A 24,155-nucleotide genomic window follows, 5' to 3' on the forward strand; every position below is an offset into this window, starting at 1 on the left:
TGCCCTGGAAAATGGGGGACTTAAGTGGACACAAAACTTTTTTTTTTACATTGCCTTTGAATAGCAACTGCACAGTGGAAAAATTGGTTTAAGAATCTAGTGACAATGGCCCTGTGTTCTGGTCTTTGAACAGACTGCTCTGCCTATCACTACATTATAAACCTCTTGAGGTGCTGCCTGTAACAACAGAAATGTAATGCTCTCTCTCCCCCATTTAGCCTCCTCCATCCACCCTTATCTCTGTGAAAAGGAAAAGGTCAAAGTCATTCCACTGCTTTTCTCAATGAACTTACTCTGATCAATCTTTCCATTTCTTTCCACAGACAGACTCCCCAATCAAAGGTCAGTTCTTCCTGGAGCTCCTGGTGGCTTATCTTCCATCGATTGTCATCACAGTTGCCAACCTCATTGTCCCGCTAATCTCCGAGGGCATCGTCCGATTAGAGAAATACCCTCTTAGCTTTGAAATCAAAATAACACTTCTCAGGTATAGAACATCCCCCTGGAAGCTCTGATGCACCTAGTATAACCTAGCTGCTCTTCCTTGTAGATGCAACTGTCACATTCAGAAAGGGGTGAATTAATTATTGTGCTAATCAAGTTTAAAAATGGAAGCCTTTTCTATAGACTAATGGTATCCTCATCCTTGTCCTAAACAGTAGGGAGCCTATCTTGATTTCTGTAGAAACTAAATTATGTTCAGCTGCTCTAAATGATAGATCCTTGAAGTTTAATTAATTATCATGCTAAGTAAATAGTAGACTAGGGACCTTTTTGCACTACACAATTATAGTGTTTTATATTTCACATTAACTGCCATGGTTCCATCCTATGGAATCTGGGATTTGTAGTTTAGGGAGAGGTTTTATAATTTTCAGCCAGAGGGTTGCAGTTGTCACCAAAGTACAAACCGCAGGATGCTATAGGCATGGAATAAAGTGGAATATCAATGCTATAATAGTCTGAAAGGGCCCAAGGGGACCTATTACAGCTGTGTCTTCTGTGAGATCAGTTTAATGAGTAGCAAGAAATATGTTTTGCTTCCTGAAGTTCCTATGATTTTGTTGATGGGACTGAGCTTTAATAGTTTAGACAGCGTGCCTGGTTAGTAACAACAGTGTAGTATCTGTGGTCTAGGATAAATGGGGGAGGGGGGGCTGAGGCTGCATCCACACTGCAGAAATAATCCAGTTTGAGACCACTTTAACTGTTGTGGCTCAATGCTATGGAATCCTGGGAACTGTAGTTCAATGGGGCACCAGAACTCTCTGAAAGAGAAAGCTAAATGTCTCACAAAACTACAGTTCCTAGAATTCCCTACCATTGAGCCATGGCAGCTAATGTGGATTATTTCTGCTGTGCAGATGCAGCCTGAGATATGGAATGGGTAGTCAAATAGTACTAGAACAGGGCTGTACCTACTTGCTATAGATTTGTCACACTGCATACTCACAGCCACTGTTTTCACAGGCCTATGTCTCTCCAAATCTCTCAGACGGCCCTTTAAATTTTTTTTAAAAAAAGTGTGTTTGTGAACTGCCTTCTTCTCTTCCAAGACTCCTTTTAAATAGTTGCAGCTCCCCCTCATTCCAGCATTGTTTAACATTAACACCCCCCCCCCAACAAACTGCTTTTTAAAACCAGACGTGGGCAACACTTTGGGGAAAAAATAGTTCCCTGGACCTGCTGCAGTTACCCATCACTGTACTTGGTCAGGCTTTAATTTTCTTCATATCCATTTCAGCTGGAAGAAGCAAATGACTTTATCATACGGAGGAATTTGGGGGATTCAAAAAGCATCATCCAGAGAAAGTCGCATGATCGTGGCTAAGATTATCACATGACGTCGCGATTAGAGAGGACTTATCCCAGGAATAACCAGCAACAAATCATTCACGGGGAAATCCTGTAAATTATTTGTTGCTGGTTAATCCCTGGTTATTCCTGGGATAAGCCTCTAATCGTGATGTGTGTGATAATCTTAGCCACGATTGTGCGACTTTCCCTGGATAATGCATTTTGAATCCCCTGATTTTCCCCCATTTGATAAAGTCCATAGTCTAAAAATGTGAAAAGATCAATGTAACAGATGTAGAGCTGAAACTGAAATGAAAGAACAGCTGAGCTAATATATTCCTCCCCACACACACACACTTTAAATTTCAAACACATTTTGAGATCAAAACACTGTCTCAAGGGAACACTTTAAAACAATTTGAATATCCCCAGCGCCTTCAAAAGGCTTACTCAAGACCATAGATTACTAAAAGTAACACAATACACAAAATTATTCAGTGATCTATGGAGGAAGCCAGAGTATGTGGTGCTATTTTCTTTCCTCATCAGCTGACAATCTACATGTCTACTTTTTTTGTGTTGTCAGGAATGTTTTTCTGCGTATTGCAAGCTTGGTGGTTGTCCTTGTCTCACTCTGGGTCCAAATTACTTGTAATGGGGACCCAGAGAAATCAGAATGTCGGAACTGTGGCTATAACAATCAGCTTAATCCGGTAAGTTCCAGGCAGTCCAAGAGGTTTGGAGCCAAAATACCAGGACTCTCTTTTTGAAGTGTAAGGTTTAGTACACTATGCTTTGGCTAGACCTTGTTCTCTTAACAGAAACTAGATATATTTATCAGAAGAGGTCACTTGTGGGGAAGAAAACTGTATCTGGTAGGGTGTGTTTGAGAGCCAATGTGCTGCATTGGTTTCAGTGCTGGAGAAGGACTCAGAAATTGATGTCACACTGCAAAAATCAATGCAGTTTGACATTGTTTTATCTGTCATGGCTCCATCCTCTGGAAACCTGGGATCTGCAGTTTATTGTGGCACCAGAGCTCTCTGACATAGAAGGCTAAATAGCTCACAATACTGCACAGCATTATCTCACAAAACTACATAGCATTGAGCCATGGCAGTTAAAGTGGTGTCAAACTGCATTTATTCTGCATTGTAGATGCAGCTTGAGAGACCAGGATTTGACTCCTTTTTCAGCCAGGAAAACCCACGGGGTGACCTTGGGCAAGTCACACTCTCTCAGCCTTAGAAAAAGGCAATGACAAGCTGAATACAGTCAGCCCTCCATATCCACAGATTTTTTTTCTCCACGGATTCAAGCATCCATGGCTTGAAAATATTTTTAACACAAATATACATTCCAAAAAGCAAACCTGGACTTTGCTATTTTATATAAGGGATACTATTTTACAGTGCCATTGAATTTAATGGGACTTGTGCATCCATGGATTTTGGTATCCATGGGGGTCTTGGAACCAAACCCCAGTACATACTGAGGGTCCACTGTATACTGAATGAAAAAAAATCTCTGGTAGAGTTGCTAAAAGTCAGCATTGACTTGAAGGCACATAGCAAGAAGAATAACAAGAAGGGTGGGTTCAGAGAGTGTAACAGGAAAGGGATGCCAAGGTAGAGAGAGGGTAGTTGGCAAATGTGTACTCCTGGTTTATTTGGGAGAGAAATTGTAGGGAAAACTGGACATTTAAACATGCAGCTTATATTTCAAGGAGGATCTGAGATAACTCTTTCTGCCTCTCCAGTGCTGGGAAACTTCCGTGGGACAGGAAATGTACAAGCTGATGATCTTCGACTTGCTTATCATGCTGCTTGTTGTGATATTAGTAGAATTTCCAAGAAAGTAAGTTTATATATATATATATATATCTTCTGTGTTATAGGCGCTTGGTTTAAGATTTCCATTATTAGTAACTCAGGTCCAAAACAGACTGCAGAATCCAGTTTGGGACCGCTTTAACTGCCCTGTCTCAATGCTTGGGAATACTGGGAATTGTTATTTTGTGAGACATTTAGCCTTCTCTGTCAGAGAGCTCAGGTGTCACAATAAACTACAATCCCCAGGATTCCCTAGCATTGATCCAGGGCAGTTAATGTAGTCTCAAACTGGTTTATTTCTGCAGTCTGTTTTGGACCTCAGATAACTTTTGCCAAGATGGGGGTAGGTTGCATGATGGGTAAGGCTTTTATGTTTTCTTTTGGGTATGTAGGTTTAGTTTGACTTCAGCACTAACAGTTTGCTCTAGAAATCCCATCTTTTGTCTACTTGACCTTTAGGTAAGATCCAGGCAGCAGTGTTGCTGTCCCATTGCATTCTGGCGTTTCGGGGCTGTTTTCTCTCCTTCTGCCTCACTGCTTGGTACCCTTTATTTTTGTTTAGTTTCAAAATGAAATTTCAGCATCACCCGGTCCAACAGAGACAAACATAATAGAATTGAGATTTTTGTTAGGGTTACTGTGTCTTTGATTAATAGCTTCCCTTTTAATCCTTCTGCTTCTGGTTTTGTGTGTGTGTTCTAACATCAGAACAGCTTTACCGGTTAGACTTTTACTTGCCCCTTACTTTAGGGGTGTGTGTGACAAGGGGGCTTTCATTACTGGCTTCCTCATATGTCCCACCACTACCAAGTTTAATGTACTAAATGACACTACAGAAATAAAAAGCTGAAAGGAATTTAAAGGGCATAAAATGTTTATCTTCAAGTCATGATCCAGATCATTCCACCAGTATTTTATTTCACTCCATCTTTATTATCTGCTAATAATAATTATATGCTTTGTCTTTTAGGATGTTGGTAACTTTCTTGCCCTCCTGTCCATTGCTGAAATTGTTGGGGCAACAGGAGTTTATGGTGCCCTCCAATGTCCTGGACCTGGTGTATGGGCAGACCCTGTGCTGGACAGGGGCTCTTTTCTGTCCCCTACTGCCTGTACTCAACACTGTCAAATATATTGCTGTCTTCTACCTGAAAAAGGTGATACTGGGATAGAGAGAGTTCTGACAACAATGGTTTTGGGAAATGTAGTTCTGGAGTGTAACTATAAGATGGTTGGGTAAGAGAAGGAAACAAGTGTTGGGCCTCCTGACTTCTGCTCGTGAGTCCAACATACTTGCTTTCACACTCATGTACTGCTCTGACTGATCTGCCACTGAAATACCTTAGATCAATGGTTCTGAACTTTTGGTCCTCCTGGTGTTTTGGACTTCAACGTCCAGAGGCCCTAGCCAGCTTGGCCGGTCAGGAATTGTGGGAGCTGAAGATGAAAACATCTGGAAGACCAAAGTTTGGGAATCACTATATTCAAAGCTGGAGGGTGCTCATACACCTTTAAATATGTTTGTGTCTTGAAGGCACACAACAACAACAACAACAACAGCAGCAGCAGCAAGGCACAAGACATCTGTGACTTCTTCTGCCTATTCCATCTCCATTTTTGACATCTCTCCCCTTGCCGAACGTGACACAGCTAGTGCATACAAAGTGTCCATCATGCTTTGGCAATATGATAGATAAAAATATTAATCAAGTAAAATACTTCTGATTAATTGATCCAACATTGTATTGAAGGCCTTATTTAAAAGTTGTATGATTATTCCCTGTTTTTGACCTGAGTGTTGGACTTACTGGAGGGCAACAGGTATTTTTTTATCATTGAAAACACTGGCTGCTTTGGGTGACATTCTCTAACCTATACCTTGGGAAAGATACTTTTTGGACTATGATATCTGGAATCCCTATACTCTAGGAGCTGTAATTTCTGAAGTTTTGCTCAAGCCATACCATGCCAATATCTCTTCTGATCTCTGAACAGATTGGGAACTAGCAGGATCAGTACTAGTGGCCAAGCCCATTAGGCTGAATGAAATGGTTACATCAGGTGTAAGTTCTTTGGTTTGGCGTCTGAAGAAGGGGCAGCAAATTGTGTGTGTGTATATTGCTTCTAGGGACATTGTGGATTTCTCTCTCTCAGGTGTCCAAATAACTCAACCAACCCTTGACCCAGTGGCAAAGGCTGGCATTGACTAGTGGCACAGACCTATTAGACTTAGGGCCAGCTCAATCTCAAATGGCTTGGGGAATTTACAGCTCCTAGTGTATGGGGATTCCAGATATTAATGCATGGTTTATCTCCTGCTAGACATTTGCCGTTTCAATGGATTCTCCTGGGAAGGGCATGGATGGGGTTACAGCAGGAAAGTCAGGAGTCTGGCCCCATGAGCTTTTGGTTGTTGTCTTCCCTTTTGGTTCTAGCTCACCCTCTTTGCTAACTGCCGCCCTGCTGACCGGACCTTCCGTGCCTCCAGCTCCAATTTCTTCTTTCTCTTGGTTTTGCTCTTGGGTCTGACAATTTCCTGCATTCCTGCCCTATACAGCATGTTTGTGTAAGTACAATAACAACACCTTCTCACACAGGGCCACTGCAAATCCTAAAAAGGAGCTACTTGTTCAAATGCCATGCAAACTCACAAGAGATATTGTTGTTGTTGGAAAACCTGTGCCACTTAATTAGAAGGAGAACTAGACAAACTATAAGGTTGTTTGGCATGGTCAGGTATTAAATGGGCAAAATGCACTCCTAGGCCTGCCTGCAGTTCCCAAGGCTGATTTTGTGGCCTTCAGCCCCTCCAGACTCCCCATACTTCTCTTTTTCTGGCCATAAAATAGGGTGAATTGCCTCTGTAAGAGTTTGCTGTTGTGTGCGTTCCAGTTGTTTCCAATGTACGGTGACCCTAAGCCAACCCTATCAGAGGGGTTTCTTGGCAAGATTGGTTCAGGGAAGGTGGCCATCACTTTCCTGTGAGGCTGAGAAGGTGTGATTTCCCTAAGGCACCCAGATGTTTTTCATGGCTGAATTGAGATCTGAGTCCTAATCTTGTGGAGTCCTAATCCAGCACTCAAACCACTATACTAGTTTGGCTCTCATTCTAGGAATTAAAATTAATATTCTGAATAGGTTTCAAGACCCCCTTGCACTGTTTAACATCAGGGAATACCTGTTTTTCAAAACCAAAGATGGGTCTCCAGTTGCTTTTGGTTTTCTTCCCCATTTTCTGGCAATCTGTTCTGTCTGCTAGAAATGCTTCAGTCTTCTCTTGCTTTTCTCCTCCAGCATGCGCCCTTCCAAGGCTTGTGGCCCATTCCAGGGTGAGCCCACCATGTGGAACACTGTCAGCAGTGCTATATCAGAATTACCCAACACTGCCAGGGTCTTCCTTGGATTTGTGGGCTCTCTAGCATTTGCTGTTCCTTTGTTCCTGATACTGAGGTGAGTAGGGAATAGGTGTCTTCCAGATTTTGTTCTGTTTCCTGAGGCAGAGCAAAATTGTGAACAGTTGTCTTTTTTGGACTACAACAGTCATGGCAATTCGAGGGGAGGGAGTATTCTGGAGGTGGTGGACCTGAAAGGTTATTTTCCAAGTGCTGAGATGGGAGAAGGGAAGGAAAACAAAGGGCTTTGAGTCCTAGAGTCCTGCATCTGATGAAACAAAGCACCAGTGTTGCCAATTTCCAGGGAATTCCCCAACATCCGAGGAATTTAATTAATTTCTTTCCAGGGATTTTGTCTGAATAATAATAAATATTGGGGAATTCTGTGGAATTTGGTAAAACATTCTGGGGATATATTTTTGAGGCTTGTTGGCAACACTGCAAAGCACTCTGTTCTTACATTTGTCTCTTTTCTTTTGCATGCCCTCCTCTAAGCATCCTCATGTTCTACCTTAAGGCATGGGCTGACTCCTATAGCTCTGTGGTCAAAGGCCTCAAAGGACAGCTCCGTCTGGTGAGTGGTTCATAAAGAACATTTTCATAGAATTAGCAAGGAACTGTAATTCCAGAATGAGTTGATTGAGGGTTGACAACTGGTACGCAGAAGGGCTAAAGAATGAATGTCCGGATTAACACCAGAATCAGAATGACACAACCAGAGCCAAATCTATGGTGGCAGAAGTGAAGGTGGCTGTAGTGGCAAGAAGAAAGAGGTCATGGTTGCTGTTGCTGCTATTATATTTTTGTTGTTATCCTCCTGTCTTTTCCCCAGTGTGAGACAATGTTAAACGTTTTTTTTGGGGTGGGGGGGGTGGGATATATATATATATTGTGTGACCTGGAAAGGCAGGAGTGATTTGCATGTGTTTTGTTGGTTGCTAATGGCAGGCCTCAGGGTGGGAGGGTCTGCAAAAGAGGATTAGTGTCATAATCTTCCCTTGTAAAATGGCAGGCAGATCTCAGTGATGTGAACAGATACTAAAACAATGTTAGAGATGGCATGATGGGAAAAATAGTTGTATTGATCCAGTAACAGCTGTCCTCAAATCCTCCAGATGTGCAGCACTAAAACTTCTACTATCCCAGGCTACTTGCCTGAAGTTGTAGTTCAGAACATCTGGATTGTGGAAAGACGACAAGTATGTGATGATGGATAAGAATATTTTCACTAGTTTTCTCTTCTCTTTCACTCAGGTGGGCCAAGACAAGCTATTCCTAGTGAAACAGATCTCTGAGCTGAGCCAATGAAACAGAAGCTTGTGCAACAAGATGCATCTTTTCTTTCTGGAAATAATTTAAAGATATCATTGCGTGTGTGTGTGTGATTTACTGTATTGATTCTCCAGTTCTTGACCATCGTTCAAGTCCTGGATGCTTCAAACCTTGTCTGTTTTGCAGTTCTCCTAAAAATGGTTTCTGGCCACATTTGTTCTTCCATATGTGTATTTTTAAATCTTGTGAGGGGCAGAATATGTCCTGTTGTGCCAACCTTGTACCATAATGTGATGTGATCCTTCTAGATATAGTTACCATATTGGAGTTTGAATTGTAACATTCCACTTTGTACATTGTTGTGTTAGGTAGGGCTTGGCATTATTTGAGTAAGTAGGGTATTATGATTAGATGTATTAGTTTTAAGGATGAAGGGAGGGAATAATGGGATTTGTTTTACTGTGTTGTATGTTTCATTGTTGTAAGCCGCTTCGATCTTATTGAAGAGGTGGGATAGAAATAAATTTTATTATTATTATTATTATTATTATTATGAATAAAAGATTAAGCATTCACATTCAGAATCAAAATTCTGCTAAACTTTGACACTTGTATTGAAGATGTGAAACTTCCAAACTTTTACGGTAATTGTTGTTTTCATAAAAAGATGCATAAATGCTGAGACTCTGGGAACAAAACTAAGAAAATATTGATTCAAAATCTTGTAAGATTCACCAATCCCTGCGTTAGGAAGATTCTGCCAATTGCACATGTAAAATTTGTGTGGATTCAAGTTCCAGTCCATTTTAGGTTTATCTGACAGCAAATCCAACAGCCTTTAGTGGTCTCTATGTAGACTTGTCCATTATTTATTATTTAGAGTATTTATACCCCACTTTATCATAGAATCATAGAGTTGGAAGAGACCACAAGGGCCATCCAGTCCAACCCCATTCTGCCATGCAGGAAATCCAAATAAAAGCATCCCCAACAGATTGCCATCCAGCCTCTGCTTAAAGACCTCCAAGGAAGGAGACTCCACTATACTCCAAGGAAGGAGTGTGTTCCACTGTTGAACAGCCCTTACTGTCAGGATGTTCTTCCTAATGTTGAACTGGAATCTCTTTTCCTGGAGCTTGCATCCATTGCTCCGGGTCCTGTTCTCTGGAGCAGCAGAAAACAAGCTTGCTCCCTCCTCAATATGACATCCCTTCAAATATTTAAACAGGGCTATCATATCACCTCTTAACCTTCTTTTCTCCAGGCTAAACATCCCCAGCTCCCTAAGTCGTTCCTCATAGGGCATGGTTTGCAGGCCCTTCACCATTTTAGTCGCCCTCCTTTGGACACGCTCCAGTTTCTCAATGTCCTTTTTGAATTGTGGTGCCCAGAACTGGACACAATATTCCAGGTGCTCACATTGTTAATTAGACATTTCATCATCATCATCATCATCATCATCATCATCATCATCATCATCATTATTATCCTTTATTTATGCAGTGCTGTATGCCACCATTCATTCTCTGAAGATGGCAGCCACAGATGCCGGCAAAATGTCAGGAATAAACTCTCCTAGAACATGGCCACATAGTCCAAAAACCCACAAAAAAACTAAGGTCCAGTTTTATTTTCTCCTGTTTAGAAGTTTTACCATCTTTATCGTCACCGTTAATTTATCTAAGTTCAGTATATCAGCATTTCAGAGTGGTTTGGATTTTTTTTTTTTTTGAGTATGTGGGTTTTAGTTATGCTTTTAACTCTTGTACATTTCATGTGGTTTTTTTTAAATCATGTGTAGATGGGGTCTTTATTAACAATAATTTCCACTCTTATTTACAACTTATCATTGACATGTTTAAATATATCCATATTCATCCTTTTCCGTTTTGTCATTTTTACATCCAGTCACACCAAACATGGATTATTTATAACTCATTGTTACATTTCCTTTTTTAAAAAAAATTATTGATTAAAAAACAACAACACATCCATGATTAAATGCAAATAACATCCATCCCTAACTAGTTTTCTACACATACAGTACTGCACTTCCAAAGGTCATTTCTCTTCCATCCTGAGGGAAAGGCAGCCCACAAATGGAACACATTTTATTGGCAATTCCCCTCATTCTTTGTTTTTGCCGTGGCAGCCATGATCCTCTGAGGCTGAGAGAGAGTGACTTCAAACCCAGTGGACTCCAGCATTTTGTGTGTATTTTTATTTCTTTATGTTTTAGTTATTTATCATATTCTTGTATTATTTATTTATTTATCTTTGGTATTTCTGTATTTATTGATTTATTTCTGTATTTGTTTTATTTATTGCATTTTTGAATTTATTATTTATATATTTATATATTATTTATTTATTGTATTGTTTATTTTGTATTATTTATTTATTTATCTTTTGTATTTCTGTATTAATTACTGATTTATTTCTGTATTTATTATTTATATATTTTTGTATTATTTTTGTATTTATTTATTTATGCAAATTTTGTATTTTGAAGGGACTGAATACTCGACGTGACGTAAGCACCGGAAATGACGTATGCACCTTGCTCTCGTCATGTTCGGTCATTGAGGCGAACGATCGACATTACTATTCTTTTAAATCGCACGTTCCCTCAATTAGAGGCGCCTAAACCTCCACCAATCCCAGCAAAGGGTTCGTCGTGCGAGAGCCAATCAGATCGAAGGGCGTTACCGAGGGCGTGATGACGCAAAAGGCACGCACGCAGACACGGCGCAAGGAACGCAAACGGATCACACCAATCAGGAGAGTCTCCATTCCTCGGAAGCGGAAGTTGCAGGGTCCCGAAGCAAGAAGGTCTCTTGGAGCTGCAGCGAGGAGGATGAATATCCTTCCGAAGAAGTCGTGGCACGTGCGGAACAAGGACAATGTGGCGCGGGTGCGGCGGGACGAAGCGGAGGCCGAAGCGCAGCGGCAGAAGAAGGAGGCCCGAGTCCTGCTTGCGGAGCAGGAGGCAAGTGGTTGTCACTGCGCATGCGCGGAAGAGGCGGTGTTGTAGTGTTGAGGCAGCGCCGCGCATGCGCTCTTTTCCTAGCTTCGAGCTGAGGGAAAGGACTCAATTGCGCATGCGCTGTACTTCATTCTGATGGGAGGGGGCTGGAGAGAGTTTTGAATGAATGGAAGGATTTATGTACTGTACAAATAATTCGTTCCGCCGCCGCTTTCGTAACCCGAAAGGCTTTCGCAAGCCAAAACCCCATAGGCGCTAATGGGGAAAAGCCGCGATTTGGTGCGAAAAAGCGCCGAAAAGCACCAAAATTTCTTTCGTAACCCGAAAAAACCTTCGTAACCCGGAACAGTTTTTTTCCTATTGATTTTTTTCGTATCCCGGGAATTTCGTAAGGCGGTGCTTTCGTATCCCGGGGTACCTCCCGGGGGCCCAAGGCAGCTCACAGATAAAAGCATTTAACAATTTCAACAAAGTTCAAAACCAAACACATTTTGCTTTTGCAATAAAGGGGAGAATTTTGAGTAAGTGATTTTTGCTATTAAACCAAAGGCATTGGTTTTAATTGATGTACAGTACTAGTTTTGAAAATGAGAGACCATTCAAGCCGGCGTTCTTCCCTCTAAAATACTAGAGTCCCCCTATTTTCAGTGGAAAGGGGGGAAAGGTCCAAAGACTTCAGCTTGAAATGGCCAAGCAAAACTGATGAGCAAATTTGGTTCTGTTCCATGTTGGGTTCAGTTGAGACTACAGTGGTACCCCGGGATACGAATTACCCAGCTTACGAATTTTTCGGGATACGAAAAATCCCATAGGGATTTATTGTTTCGGCTTACGAAGGTTTTTTCGGGTTACGAAAAACCCCCGGCGCTGTTTTAAATGGAGCCGCGGCGGAGCCGCAGCTTTTTCTCCATTAGCGCCTATGGCAATTCGGCTTACGAAGGTTTTTCGGGTTACGAAATTAGCCGCGGAACGAATTAATTTCGTAACCCGAGGTACCACTGTATTTGGCTTCCCTCTGCTGCTGTTTAAATTAGCAAAGATGGGAAGGATAACATTACTGCCAGTTAATTCGATTAACTATTAAGTTGTGTTCTCTGCTTCTTTGTATGCCTTTGGTCGCTTCATAAAAACTTACTACTGGCCCTCATCATTATTTGTATTCTGTGTGAGCACAGACATACATGCAATCTGTCTACTACAAGTAAGGTCACAGGTAACTGCATCTGGCAAAGTAGGCTCAAGCACCATGATGAATCTGATAGCCTTTAAAGAGCCATTGTGGATTCACGCATACACTTTGCTTCCTTTGCTCTCAAAAGAGTGGCTCTCAGACTTTGGTCCTCCAGATGGACTTGGACTTCTGGGAGCTGAAGTCCAAAACACCTGGAGGACCAGAGTTTGGGAATCATTGCTCTAAAAATCCAGTTTGAGGCTGCTTTAAGTGCCCTGGCTCAGCACTAGGGAATCCTGGGAATTATAGTTTATTGTGGCACCAGAGTTTTCGACAGAGAAGGCTTAAATGTCTCATCAAACTGTTGTTCCCAGAATCCCCTAGCATTGAACCAGGGCAGTTAAAACAGTCTCAAACTGGGTTATTTCTGCAGTGTGCTTTGGACTTAAGTCTCCGGTGCTTGAAAAGTGCTCTCCTCCTACATCTTTGTTTTGGTTAATGGCAGTTTCATTGGCTTCTGGTTTACCCCGTTTATTACTTTCTTCACACACAGTTACATGATCTAAAATACTACTGACACCACATTAAATTTCTTCTTCACCCAAATATTTTACTTACACCACTTGTATGTCCAGGATTCAGACATATTTATTCTTCATATAATAGGAGTTGGCTATGATGCTTGTAGGAAATTACACAAGAAACCAAAAAATTGGGAGGAAGGTGGTGGCTGCCATGTTAGTGAAATGGGAGTCAGAGGGGTAGTTGCTGAGGTAGCAGATAAATGATAAGGATGGGGAAATTGCTATGTGGACAGATGTCCTTTTGTGCTCCTAGGCGCGAACTGAATTCCTGCGCAAGAAAGCCCGCCTCTCTGCCCCAGGAAGCGATGACAAGAGCTCAGACCTTGTCCCTTTAGGTTTGGAAACAACCACACGCCATCTCAACCTTTTTCAAGAGTTGCAAGAAAGCGGCAACAAAGAATATGAGGAAGAGAAGAGGCAAGAGAAGGTGAGATGTGATAGTTGTATTTAATTAATTAATTAATGTATATGATCCCATTCTTCCAGAAGAGGACCCAAGACAACTTACAAGACGTTAAGAGGTAGAGGACAAGGAAGCTTGTGTTTCCCTTTTTCTGCAGGCTCAAGAGGACTGAAAGGCTATAAGCTGGCAGAGATAGTGAAGGGTGGCTTGTGATTCTTGCTAGGTCCTGACTAATTAAGCGTAATAGATGAAGAGTCAAATCATCCAGATCTTCGGGGGTTTTGGAGCATCTGTCTCTGCCACACTATATTCATAAAGAAGTCCTGGACATTCAGAGCCTTTGAGCTCAGTGCTTCTCTCACTCCCTCCAATCTGGATATGCTGAACTGCTGGAAGACAACTTTTAATGGCCTGTGGTTCAGATTTAATAACTACAGTCGGCCCTTCTTATACACAGATTTTTAATACACGGATTGAAGCATCCATGGTTTGAAAATGTTCAAAAAAAGTATAAATTTCAAATATCAAACCTTGATTTTTCCAATTTTTATAAGGGACACCATTTTGCTATGTCATTATATTTAATGGGACTTGATCATCCATGGATTTTGTTATCCATGGGGGATCTTGGAACCAAACCCAGCGTATAACAAGGGTCCACTGTAATTTTATGCCCTGTAAAGCAATTAATGTAGACTAGTTACCTATTAACTAACCACCCTGTTCTACTGTTAGAGCTGTAGATGTTGTATTTTTTTTCTTTCCCACACTTTCAAGGAAGGGTGCCCAAAGACATAGTAATGGTGATTATAACCAGTGAGTGACCATGATTAAGTGAGCACAAGGGGGAAAATATATATTTTGCATTGAGGCTCAATGCATAGTCCAGGGAAATTTGATGTAGTGAAACTGTTGAGGTTAAGAGTATGGGTGAGCAAACATCAGTCAGGCACTGGTTGGAGCATTCTGCTGGCTGTAATCGAAAATTGCTTTTACAAGCTGTGGTCTATGTGGGAATGCCCAGTTTTGTAGAGGTATAAGTAAAAAAAATAATCCATAGAGAGAACATCTTTGCAGATATGATTTGGCCATGTGTGGTAGGATGACACCTCTGGGTTCTTTCATTCCCTCAGGAGCATCAGGAAAAAGCTCTGGGCATCCTCACTTACTTGGGTCAGAGTGCAGCAGAGGCCCAGACCAGTCGTCCCTGGTATCAGGAGGTACCAGAACGTGGCAAAGCTGTTGCCAAGGATGAGAAGCTGAAAGGAAAGCTGGACCCACTTGTGGAGATGGAGAGGCACTTGAAGAAGAAAAAAGGCTCCCACAGGAAAGAAGGGAAGAAAGGAAAAGAGGAACATGGGGGGAAAGAAAGAGGAAACATGGCAGTGAAGTGAGTACTTTTGGTGCATGGGGCATCCTTTTGTTGTCCAGGCTTGAGGATGGTGGGAGAGGTGTTGAGCACTCCTCTTTCGTTCTGGTACTAGATCAAGCTATTTGGCCCTGGGTACTCCAGAAACCAGCCCTGAGAAGCAGTGGTTGTGGACAATGCATTGAGTGCTTTTCCCATAAAACTTCCTTTGGCAGCAACTTGCTTAAAGACAAAAATGGTTTATTAATGTGTGCACACCCTTGTACCCATACTTCTTCTGGAGCACCAATGAATACAAGGAACTGCTTGCTTGTTTTCTGGTTTCTGAATGCATTCTTGAGTTAAGCTTTCAGATGAAGACTTAGCAGCATTTCATTAGAATGGTGGGATGGTTTCACCCTTAAGCCATGCTTGAAGTCAATGGCTACTAGTTAATTATGACCTAGTTAATCAAGACAATTTATTTCCATGGAGATGGATGAGGAGTTGGAGCCTAAAGCCTTCAGTCAGTGTGGTGTAAGTTGTCTGATTTGTGAGAGAGTTCGGTCTGCAGTCAAGCACTGCAAGAATGAGTGCGATGGGCTTACTCCCTTTTGCCTATGGATAAAATTTTCCCTATGTGCTTCCAGTTCACTGTCACTAACCGGCATCCTACTACTAGAAATTTCCGTTTGAAGCTGAATTAACTGAACTCTTCTTATTGCCATTACGTCATGATCCTGTCTGTCTGTAGTATCTATTCTTGCCTCTCAGCCCAAAGGTACATGACAGATACACTTGCCGAAGCTAAGCTATCAGATCCTGGAGTGCTTCCCCTCCACCCCAGCCCCTTACTCATGTTACTACCTCAGGTTTAGTGATAGAAGAAAGGCAGGATATTAATTTAATACATTTTTCAAGTAACTTAGTTTCTAGGGTTTGAAGGGCCTATTATTGCCAATGTTCTGCTCCTGAACTATTATCCTCATCCCTTATTTGAAAGGAACAGCCTTCTTTGTCCCTGCCAACATGTCTAGAAGAGCTTGAGAACCATATTAGAGCATACAAAAGGCTTGATATAGAATGACATTAAGTGGGGGGTGAGGAGGCTGATCTGGCCATATATCACTTTGCCCTTCTCCGTTCCTTGGCCAAGAACTGGAAAAATTTCTATGGGTCCCACGTACTCTTCAGTTTCTTCCTCTTACTCCCCTTCCCTCTGGTCATTTCTTGTACAGGTCTGTGTCTTCATCTGCATCATCATCATTAGAGCAGCTTCGCCAGGAACGGTTGCGTCGTGAGAAAGCAGAGCAGGCTCGTGCTGAGTCTCTTTTGGCCCAGAGAGCAGGAACACTCCTGCCCCAAGAAACAGAGGAGGAACTGGATGATAGGAAACGTGGTTATAACTCCCAATTTCATCCCCAACTGGCAAGAAAGAGGGTCTGGGAACCACAGTGAAGTTGTCTGCTGGTGTGACTGTACCAGGTGTCATCAGTGAGATGATGGCAACAAGGGAGCTTCTGTGAGAAAAGACTCCATTTTCCCTTCTCATAACCTGAAGAATGGAGATGAAATCACCTTTTTCTTCAGGATAATTGTGCTTGCTCAAGACAACATATTATATGGCCCCATCATCTGCAGAAAAATATTGGACTGGTGCTATCTCTCATTCTGCATCAGAGAACATGATGCAAGGGATGATTTGCTCAGATTTGACAAACCTATTTATTGCTGTTTTACTGGGATTTCAAAAACTGGTCCCAAATAAGTTCACATGTGTAACAGGAGTGTCTTTAAAAATATTCTGGGTTTTCATTGGCAGCATATGAATGTTTTTGAATTTGATTATGCAGGTGAAGGAAACTCTGCTTTTTGATGATTTCCAGAAGCAGTAATAACATCTGTCATGAGATATAGAGGCAAGACCCAAAATAGGGGTGATTTACAGCTTTTCTGCAGGTGGCAATGTAAGAAGAGGATTCAAAGATAGAATAACTGAAGTAGCACATTCCAAGATCAATTGCCCTTACCTCCCCTGGAAAGAATGTGCAAGTTGTTTGTAGAGAGAAAGACAAAAAGAAAGTGCATATTGTGTTTTGAAATACAGACATGCTAAATGACCAAACTGCAAAATAAAAATCTGGATCTTCCATTGTCTAGAGTTCCAATGATGTGGACTATTTAGGGTTTGTATCTTATCTTTTGAAGAGATGTAATACACTGTGTGTGGGATTCACTAAAATGACATAACACCCTGGGAGTTTTTGTGTTGCTAATACACCAGTTTCTTCCCTGTTTTTCTAGCCTACTAGATTGCAGGAGAGTTATTTACTATGTAATTTTTACACAAAACCACTTTTTTCAATCTAGCCAGATTTAAAGTTGGAAACAATTCACTTCATAGGGTTTAGTCACTGAACATGTCAAACAGTCTCTGAACAGCAAGACAAGGTTGGGTGGGTGAAGCTGTTAACTATAAGCCTGTAAAAGGCTCCTCTTCTACCCTGAATATGCTTGAAAGGGTGAAAACAATACCAGCTTGTATCTCAAAACTAGAAAGGTGGTTAAATTGTGATTTATACTCCAGAGGGGTGGGATACCAGCACTTTCATGCAGCTGCATGGTTTACTCATCAAAATGGAATAAAAATAGTTTTTGAGAGCCCTCTACAGTTAAGCAATTTATGTACAATAGTCTGCAAAGGAAATGGAAACTGGTATGTGGTGAACACAGCTTATCACCTTGGTGGAAGATCCAGGCAACCTTAAGTAATGTAGTACTTCCCGCCTTTAAATCCACTGATACAGAAATAAAAAGCAACACTAATTGTTCTGTCCCACCTCCCTCTTTGTATCTTGTCCCCGCCTTTCTCTACAAGAGAAGAAGAACACTCATAGAAAACTATTTATTCATAAATATTTTCCAAAACGAAAATAGGCTTACGAAAAAATATCTTAACAGCGGCGTGGGCAGGGTGCTCCAGTTCAGGGGCATGGTTAAGGAGATGGGAGGAACATAGTCTTCCCACCTCCCCCCTGGGTTTTCCCAAATCTTTCCCCTCCAATTTGGAATAAATTGCAAGTCATCAAGGGGGAGGGTCTCTGTGGGAGGAGCAGCGGAATACATACGAGCTCATACCAAATTTAGGGTGATGACAAAATTTTGGAAAGGGAGGGAAAGAAGGAGAGACGCAGCAGCTGGTGGGAGAGTAGGCTTGGTTAAGTCTAAGTTCAGTCAGGAAAGAAATTTCAGGATCAAGGGATGATGTGAGGCTGGTGGACATTACATATGTCCCAGAATGTTTCTTGCAATAAAAGGAAGTGAAAATTATGGCAGCTCATAAATTGGTGACAGACGGGCAGTCCATTAAAATATTTTGTCGCAGGGATGTCTTCAAAAATTTATAACAATTTCATCATTTGCATTTTCAACATTTTCAGCCATAATAAATGGGCTAGATTTGGAGTAAGGTCATCATGAGATGTTCTTATACCAGTGGTTACTATGGGCCTCAATGTCACTAGGGCACATTATGGTAGCCAAATGAGGTGTGAGGTCTATGCCTAGAAGTGGGAAAATCAAACAAGGGTGGGATGTTTCGAGTTCGCTGCAATGAGAATGGGACTTCAGATTCTCTAGGATACACACAAAAATGGAGATTTGGGGGAAATCACTCCTTTGGTGAGATTCTCAATTTTTTTTAATCTCCACTGTCGCACCCAAAACTGATGCGCATGAAGAGTATTTTCCCATTTTTTTCCTGATCTCTTCATATAGGCAGAAGAGAATATGGGAAAGGCAGAGAAGAACCCTGCTGCCGCTGCCCCTCCTCCGTCCCGCGGTCACTTTTAAAACTTGCATGCATTTTTTTAAACGTGCGGCTCGCCCAGTCCCCCCAGGATCATGATGCGCAGGAGGCGGGAAGATGGAGTGAGGTGAGAGATTAGTTGGTCTTCCTTTGCCGCACCGCAGCTGTCTCTGGAAGGAAGGCTTGGCACCCCCTGCTGGCCCCAGGGCATCACTGCAGGTCCCGGTCTTCCAGGTAGCGGTATTCAAAGGTGAAACCTTCTTTTTTGCGCTGGCCCCATTTCTCATAGTCAAAGTAGATGTAAGTGCCCTGCACAGAAATAGAGCAAAAGGATGCTGTGAAATGATTTATAACCACAAAGTCAGAATGAATGCTTTAGTCCTTCTGCTCAGGGTCAAATTAGCTCAACATCTTCCTATCTGGAGGCAAGGAGTAGTCCATGACTCAAATCACATGCCCACTGAGCATGAAAGGAAGATTTGTGTGACTGACTGGGACCCAACATCAGAAACTGTGTGTTGAATATCTTCCACCATGTGAGGAGAAGGTATTGATGCATGCACTCACAAGTGCCACAATCTCCCTTGTCTTTGATGATAGGAAAGGCTAGGATCATGTGTCTTTGCTTTTTTTGTAAAAGATCCCATCAACCGAACTTCCCAGAATCTCCCCTTTTTGTATTTTCTATAACAGGAGTGGGGAAAACAGGCAGCTCCAGGACACCACACCTGTGGCCTCTGAATCCAAAAAGCTTTAAAAAGAACCAGGTGTGATTTTAGGTAAGAAAACACTAGAAAATCACACTCTAAGCTACTCGAATGAATGCAAAAATGATCCGCACCGGACCCCACCAATGCATACTTTCCCCTTCATTTCCTTTCCAAAATGACAGAAGTTGATACAAAATTAGTTCTGCTTGCCATTTTGGAAGAGAAATGGAAAGAAAAATAGGCATTTTGCAGGGGTTAGGAAGAGAAATTGCCCCCAGTCCATGCACAGTTGCATACTCCCATACTAGAATATGAGAAAGGTGACATGGAAGAAACTCAGACCCTTCTATCATCAAAAAAAGAAAAGTGGGAGGGGAAAGAGCCACTAGAGTAAAAACAAAGCCAAGAGAAAGGCAAAACAGTCAAAAGTCCTGTACTATAGGATAGTATTTTACCAACCATTATTTTAAATGTGATTTATCTTTCTTCATGCCATGGTGAAAGAATTGAAGACTTTTGCACAATGTGGACATTTAAAATAATTAATATAGACCCTTTGAGAACTCTGTCTCTTTCTTGACTCTGGCTGATCCAGCAATCATCACTCACCTCCACACACCTAATACTCTCTACAAGGTGACTGAAAGATTCAGAAAGTGTCCATCCTGTCAGGTTTCTTCCAAGACAGAAACTGCAGTGTATCATCCTTTATATCTACCACCAACCCTCCAAAAGTGAAAGCACAGTATCCTTCTCTATCCCCATCCCTGCCCTCAACACTTCTGCATTCTCCCTGTCATCATACAAAGAGACTGTTGATCCTCTGGTTGGACCTAGTAAAGGTAACTATTCTGCCAACAGTGCCTTCTTCCTTACCTGCTCAAATTCGTCAGTGATCGTCTTGGGTTCTTCGTGCCGCTGGAACCACATCATGTACTTTGTGTGGAAGCGCCACGATTGCTTCTTCAATGCCTTTGCTGCCAGGTATTGTGCTTTCGTGCCCTTCAAAGTGGAAAGGGACAAAGAGATTGGGTCTATAGGATATATATCGCCAGATAGAAGCACAACAGGGGCAGAATGGTACCCTTAAATCCTCCAATTTGGGGGAGGGGACAGCAGAAGGGGGGCAATTTGATTCCACAGCAAACCCTAGAAAGGGTTCAACATATTACCTCCAGGTAGTAGAAGATGAAGAAAAGGGTCTCTGTGGAGAGGCGCTGGTAGAACTCAACAGTATCGGAGTGTGGGGGGAGGCATCTGGTGGTGGTACGGAGGGGTTGGACAAGGATTCCGAGGAAGGTATTGCCTATGGGTTTGCGAGAGAAAAGAGATAGCATACAGTGAATCTGCAAGAAGATCTGACAACAGTCTTGACTACCAGCTCTGTCTGAATGGTAGTGTTCTCCCACTGGTATAACCTTCAAGTACAGGGGCCCTCAAGTGTTCATATCCTAATGGCCTTGCTGAACAGAATCAGCAATAACTAGAATTATAGTCCATTACAACTGGGACTAGGCTATTGCTCCTCACCTCAGAAATGATTGATGTCTATTTTAGGAAAGCAGGGATGAGTTGTTTAAAAAATGCAAGTAACACAAGGTTTTAGTAGGCTAAGCAGAGCAAGAGGAACACAGTTTGTTGGTAAGGATTGTGAAAAGTGGGGGGAAAAGGCACATATTTATTAGTTTCCCAGGAGGAGATAAAAAGGTCCTGATAAGTCATCTCACTTTCTTTGCTATGAGGATTCCACCATTCAGTCTCCCAGCATCCCCCGCTCTAACACCTCAGCTCTCCTTCACAGAGTAAAATGCAAGATGATGGATCAGTTACATCCTTTAACTGCCATATTATGCTTCAGAGGTGGGAGGCTGGGGTTGTTTACCCTTTTACAGGTATTATTTATTATTATTATTATTATCATCATCATCATCCTTTATGAAGCGCTGTAAATTTACACAGCGCTGTACATGCAATCTTTTTAGTTAGACAGTTCCCTGCCCTCGGGCTTACAATCTAAAAAGACATGACACAGAAGGAGAAGGGAGTGGTGGCGGGAAAGGGTAAGAGGTCCAGCGGTTCCTCTCAACCTCCGAGGCCTGGACCATGGCAGATGGACTGGAGGGAGGGCTTGGCTTCAAAATGGAAGGTTAATCTTCATTCAGGGAAAATACATACTCTCAAGTAGGATAATACATATACAATACATAGCAATACAGGAAATGGTTCGATAAAGATATTGAACTTTGCAGAACAGGACCCAGAAAGATAAGAGGGCTGAGAAGTCTAGGATCCAAACGAAAGTATTTATTTTAATGTAACAGTTCCCATATTTTCCTGCAGTGCTCAAATAATCTTGCCCTAGCCTCAATCCCTCAATGGCCACCAGCTCCCAAAATCTCCACCTACTTACCGGATTCTTTCTGAATCAGAGGGATGAGGCATGTGGTGCCAGGCGGCCTCCTCCATGGCCTGTTGGTAGAGCTGCTCCTTGGTGAGAGGCACAGGCCCCAGAGGGCACACCCCAAGTGAGAGGGGGATGCTCACCTCAGATAGCTGGATGGGGGGCTGGTTCGAGGCTGGCTGGGAGGTCGTGCTTGTAATTAAGATATCAGCTGGAGGGGGAAAACACTCAGAGGTGATTTCTCTCTCTCTCTCTCTCTCTCTCTCTCTCACACATACAAACACGTAGTATACTAATCCAGTGGTCCTAGCAAAGTAGTTTTTTGTACAGCACATCCTCCCAAGGCTCCCCTTCCCCAACAATAGTAACTAGGCACTCCAGGATCCAACGAGATGAATTTGTCTTCTTCCACTTCTTAATGTCAGTTACAGTTAGATTATAGTACTGTACTGAAAACCTGTCTTTGGGAAAAATATCTCTCTTCTTGCAGAGCCTGAGAATCCAATTTTATTGTTCTCATGAACTCTTGAGTTTTCAGTGTTTTGTCAACTCTATTTGTCTCTCACAATATTTATTAAAATATCACAAACTAGAAATTTGGCAGGGAAGGATTTATTTATTTATATCTTGTCCTTCTTCCACCTGAAATATCTGTAGCAAAAGCATTTCCCCAGTGGCCAATTTCAAGAAAGGATAAGGTGAGAAAAGTTGGAGATGGGGACCGCCATCTCTCTTCCTTCAGGAAACCCGATTTCTGACCAAAGATCTAGATTGTCACACACACAAAATACTGCGACAGCTTGGGTGAGAATCTGAATTACAGAGCTATTTTACACAGAAATCAGCTAGACCTGCTTTCAATCCACAATGTCACAGAAAAAATGTCCTTTGTTTCACTTACCCCTTTCGGCAAGGTGTAGAGATGGCACAGGGTCTTCTATGCTAGAGCTGATAGCTGCCCTCTCAGCCATTGATTTCAATGTACTTAGAGGCTCAGGTGCCTGCCAAACAAGAAATAAACTATATAAATGGAGACTTATGGGAGAGTTAAGTTTGTTTGTTTATTTGTTTTTAAAGAAGAACTTTGTTGTAAATGTGAGAGTCACAAAGTTACTGGGAGAGCTCAGACTAGTTACCCTATTTTAGACTGACATTCCTCATTGTTGAAAGGATGGCATGTAACAAACATACCCATGTACACCAATATGGGTTCCATAGAAGAATAAGGGAATTATTTTAGAAGGTCTCAAGATTAATCTAGTCCTTGACCCTGTGTATATTATATTCCTATTCTGTATTTTCTCTAAAAAACAACAACACTAGCTACCATCATCAAGTACAAAGTGAACAATAAAACCATTAAAACTATATAAAAGGCCAATCTGAAGAGACTTCACACTCTTCCTAAAAGCAGTGAGAATAGGAACTGATCCAATCTCTGAGGAGAGTACATTCCAACACAGGATAACAACAGCTTGACTTATGGTCTATGGCAAAGCTTGAGAAAGTTAACACTTCTGGACAACAGCCTCCAGAATCCTCAGTGTCCCTGTTTCCCTCCCAAGCCCTGGAGGCAGGGCAGACTCTCACCTTGATCTCAGGTGTGGAGCTGAACTGGGGTGGCCCGTTGAGCAGAGTCTGGGCAGGCTTGCTGTCTGAAAAGCTGGGGGTGGGTGAGGCAGGTGGGTTGGCAGTCAGAGGCACCAGGAGGCTGGATCCAGTGCTGTTACCACCACTTGGTGGCTGAGGAGCTGCGCTGGGCTCCTTCCTGCCAGGAAGAGGGCAGACAGAAAGATGGAAGCTGTGAGAATGTATCTTAAAGCCAGGACCTGCTACTCCAATCCCCCAGACACTCAAGTCTTCCCAGAGAAGAAGATGAGGGGAACAAAGCAATCGCCATACAGCAGATCTAGCCTTACAAATTTAAGGAAAGGACAGTTGAGTACTACAATACAGAGCAACGCTGTGTGTGCACAAAGAAAACAGTGTGTGATAGCAGTAACAGAGAGCCGCTTTCCTTAGGTTTGTTGATGCTGTATTATTTCTTCTGCCTAAGTTCTTTGTGGGCAGGGCTGTATACATGTTAGGATTCCATAAGCACAATAGAATGCTCAGGGAAGCTTCTAGATTCAGGTTTTTCCTTTCTTTAGGCTTCTACATGGCTAGGAAGAACCTGCAGCCCACCAGGTATTGTTGGATTCAGGTTCCTATCAACCCAAGCTAGCACAGCCCATGATCAGAGATGATAGTCGGTGTAGTCCATCCCCACTTGAAGGGCATAGCATTTCAACCCCTATTCTAGATTCCATGATTACAAAGGGAAGGAGAGCACAACTTTCAGATAACCTTTGTAAAAATCAGTTCACAGAATAGGAAATATACAAAGGAAGGAGCACAAGGCAGTTGTTGTACTTGGGGGGGGGGGGGGGGGGGGGAAATGTCATAGGGTAA

The 24,155-nt window shown here is 42.2% G+C and overlaps 3 protein-coding genes and 1 long non-coding RNA gene across 5 annotated transcripts in view; 2 read left to right on the plus strand and 2 right to left on the minus strand.

The window, feature by feature from the left end:
* The window catches only part of LOC121933301, an 11,573-nt gene extending 4,628 nt beyond the window's left edge, over positions 1-6,945 (minus strand). The window contains exons 1-2 of the long non-coding RNA XR_006104511.1: positions 6,808-6,945; positions 294-460 (exon numbers count right to left, since the gene is read on the minus strand). This is a non-coding gene — a long non-coding RNA (uncharacterized LOC121933301). The remainder of the gene's footprint in view (positions 1-293; positions 461-6,807) is intronic.
* Positions 1-9,022, plus strand: part of TMC4 (transmembrane channel like 4) — a 19,109-nt gene extending 10,087 nt beyond the window's left edge. Inside the window, exons 9-16 of one of the 2 annotated variants that reach the window (XM_042472821.1) lie at positions 324-487; positions 2,384-2,510; positions 3,557-3,654; positions 4,600-4,786; positions 6,065-6,195; positions 6,924-7,079; positions 7,517-7,595; positions 8,276-9,022. In XM_042472821.1, the coding sequence (XP_042328755.1) occupies positions 324-487; positions 2,384-2,510; positions 3,557-3,654; positions 4,600-4,786; positions 6,065-6,195; positions 6,924-7,079; positions 7,517-7,595; positions 8,276-8,329 (996 nt within the window). In that variant the 3' untranslated portion in view covers positions 8,330-9,022. The remainder of the gene's footprint in view (positions 1-323; positions 488-2,383; positions 2,511-3,556; positions 3,655-4,599; positions 4,787-6,064; positions 6,196-6,923; positions 7,080-7,516; positions 7,596-8,275) is intronic. The other variant, XR_006104510.1, reaches the window with a different exon arrangement.
* Positions 9,023-10,904: 1,882 nt separating this feature from the next.
* On the plus strand, positions 10,905-16,935 carry LENG1 (leukocyte receptor cluster member 1). Its single transcript, XM_042472822.1, has 4 exons — positions 10,905-11,282; positions 13,288-13,461; positions 14,571-14,827; positions 16,024-16,935. Exons 1-4 carry the CDS (start codon positions 11,013-11,015, stop codon positions 16,241-16,243), a joined length of 921 nt encoding a protein of 306 aa, XP_042328756.1. The 5' UTR covers positions 10,905-11,012; the 3' UTR covers positions 16,244-16,935.
* Positions 16,936-17,675: 740 nt separating this feature from the next.
* Positions 17,676-24,155, minus strand: part of CNOT3 (CCR4-NOT transcription complex subunit 3) — a 32,105-nt gene continuing 25,625 nt past the window's right edge. The window contains 7 exon segments of the mRNA XM_042472820.1: positions 17,676-18,902; positions 20,180-20,305; positions 20,476-20,553; positions 20,555-20,609; positions 21,714-21,915; positions 22,606-22,705; positions 23,295-23,472. Coding sequence (XP_042328754.1) covers positions 18,804-18,902; positions 20,180-20,305; positions 20,476-20,553; positions 20,555-20,609; positions 21,714-21,915; positions 22,606-22,705; positions 23,295-23,472 — 838 coding nt within the window. The 3' untranslated portion in view covers positions 17,676-18,803.

The sequence above is a fragment of the Sceloporus undulatus genome, chromosome 6 (genome assembly GCF_019175285.1).
Source record: "Sceloporus undulatus isolate JIND9_A2432 ecotype Alabama chromosome 6, SceUnd_v1.1, whole genome shotgun sequence".
Lineage (NCBI taxonomy): Eukaryota > Metazoa > Chordata > Lepidosauria > Squamata > Phrynosomatidae > Sceloporus > Sceloporus undulatus.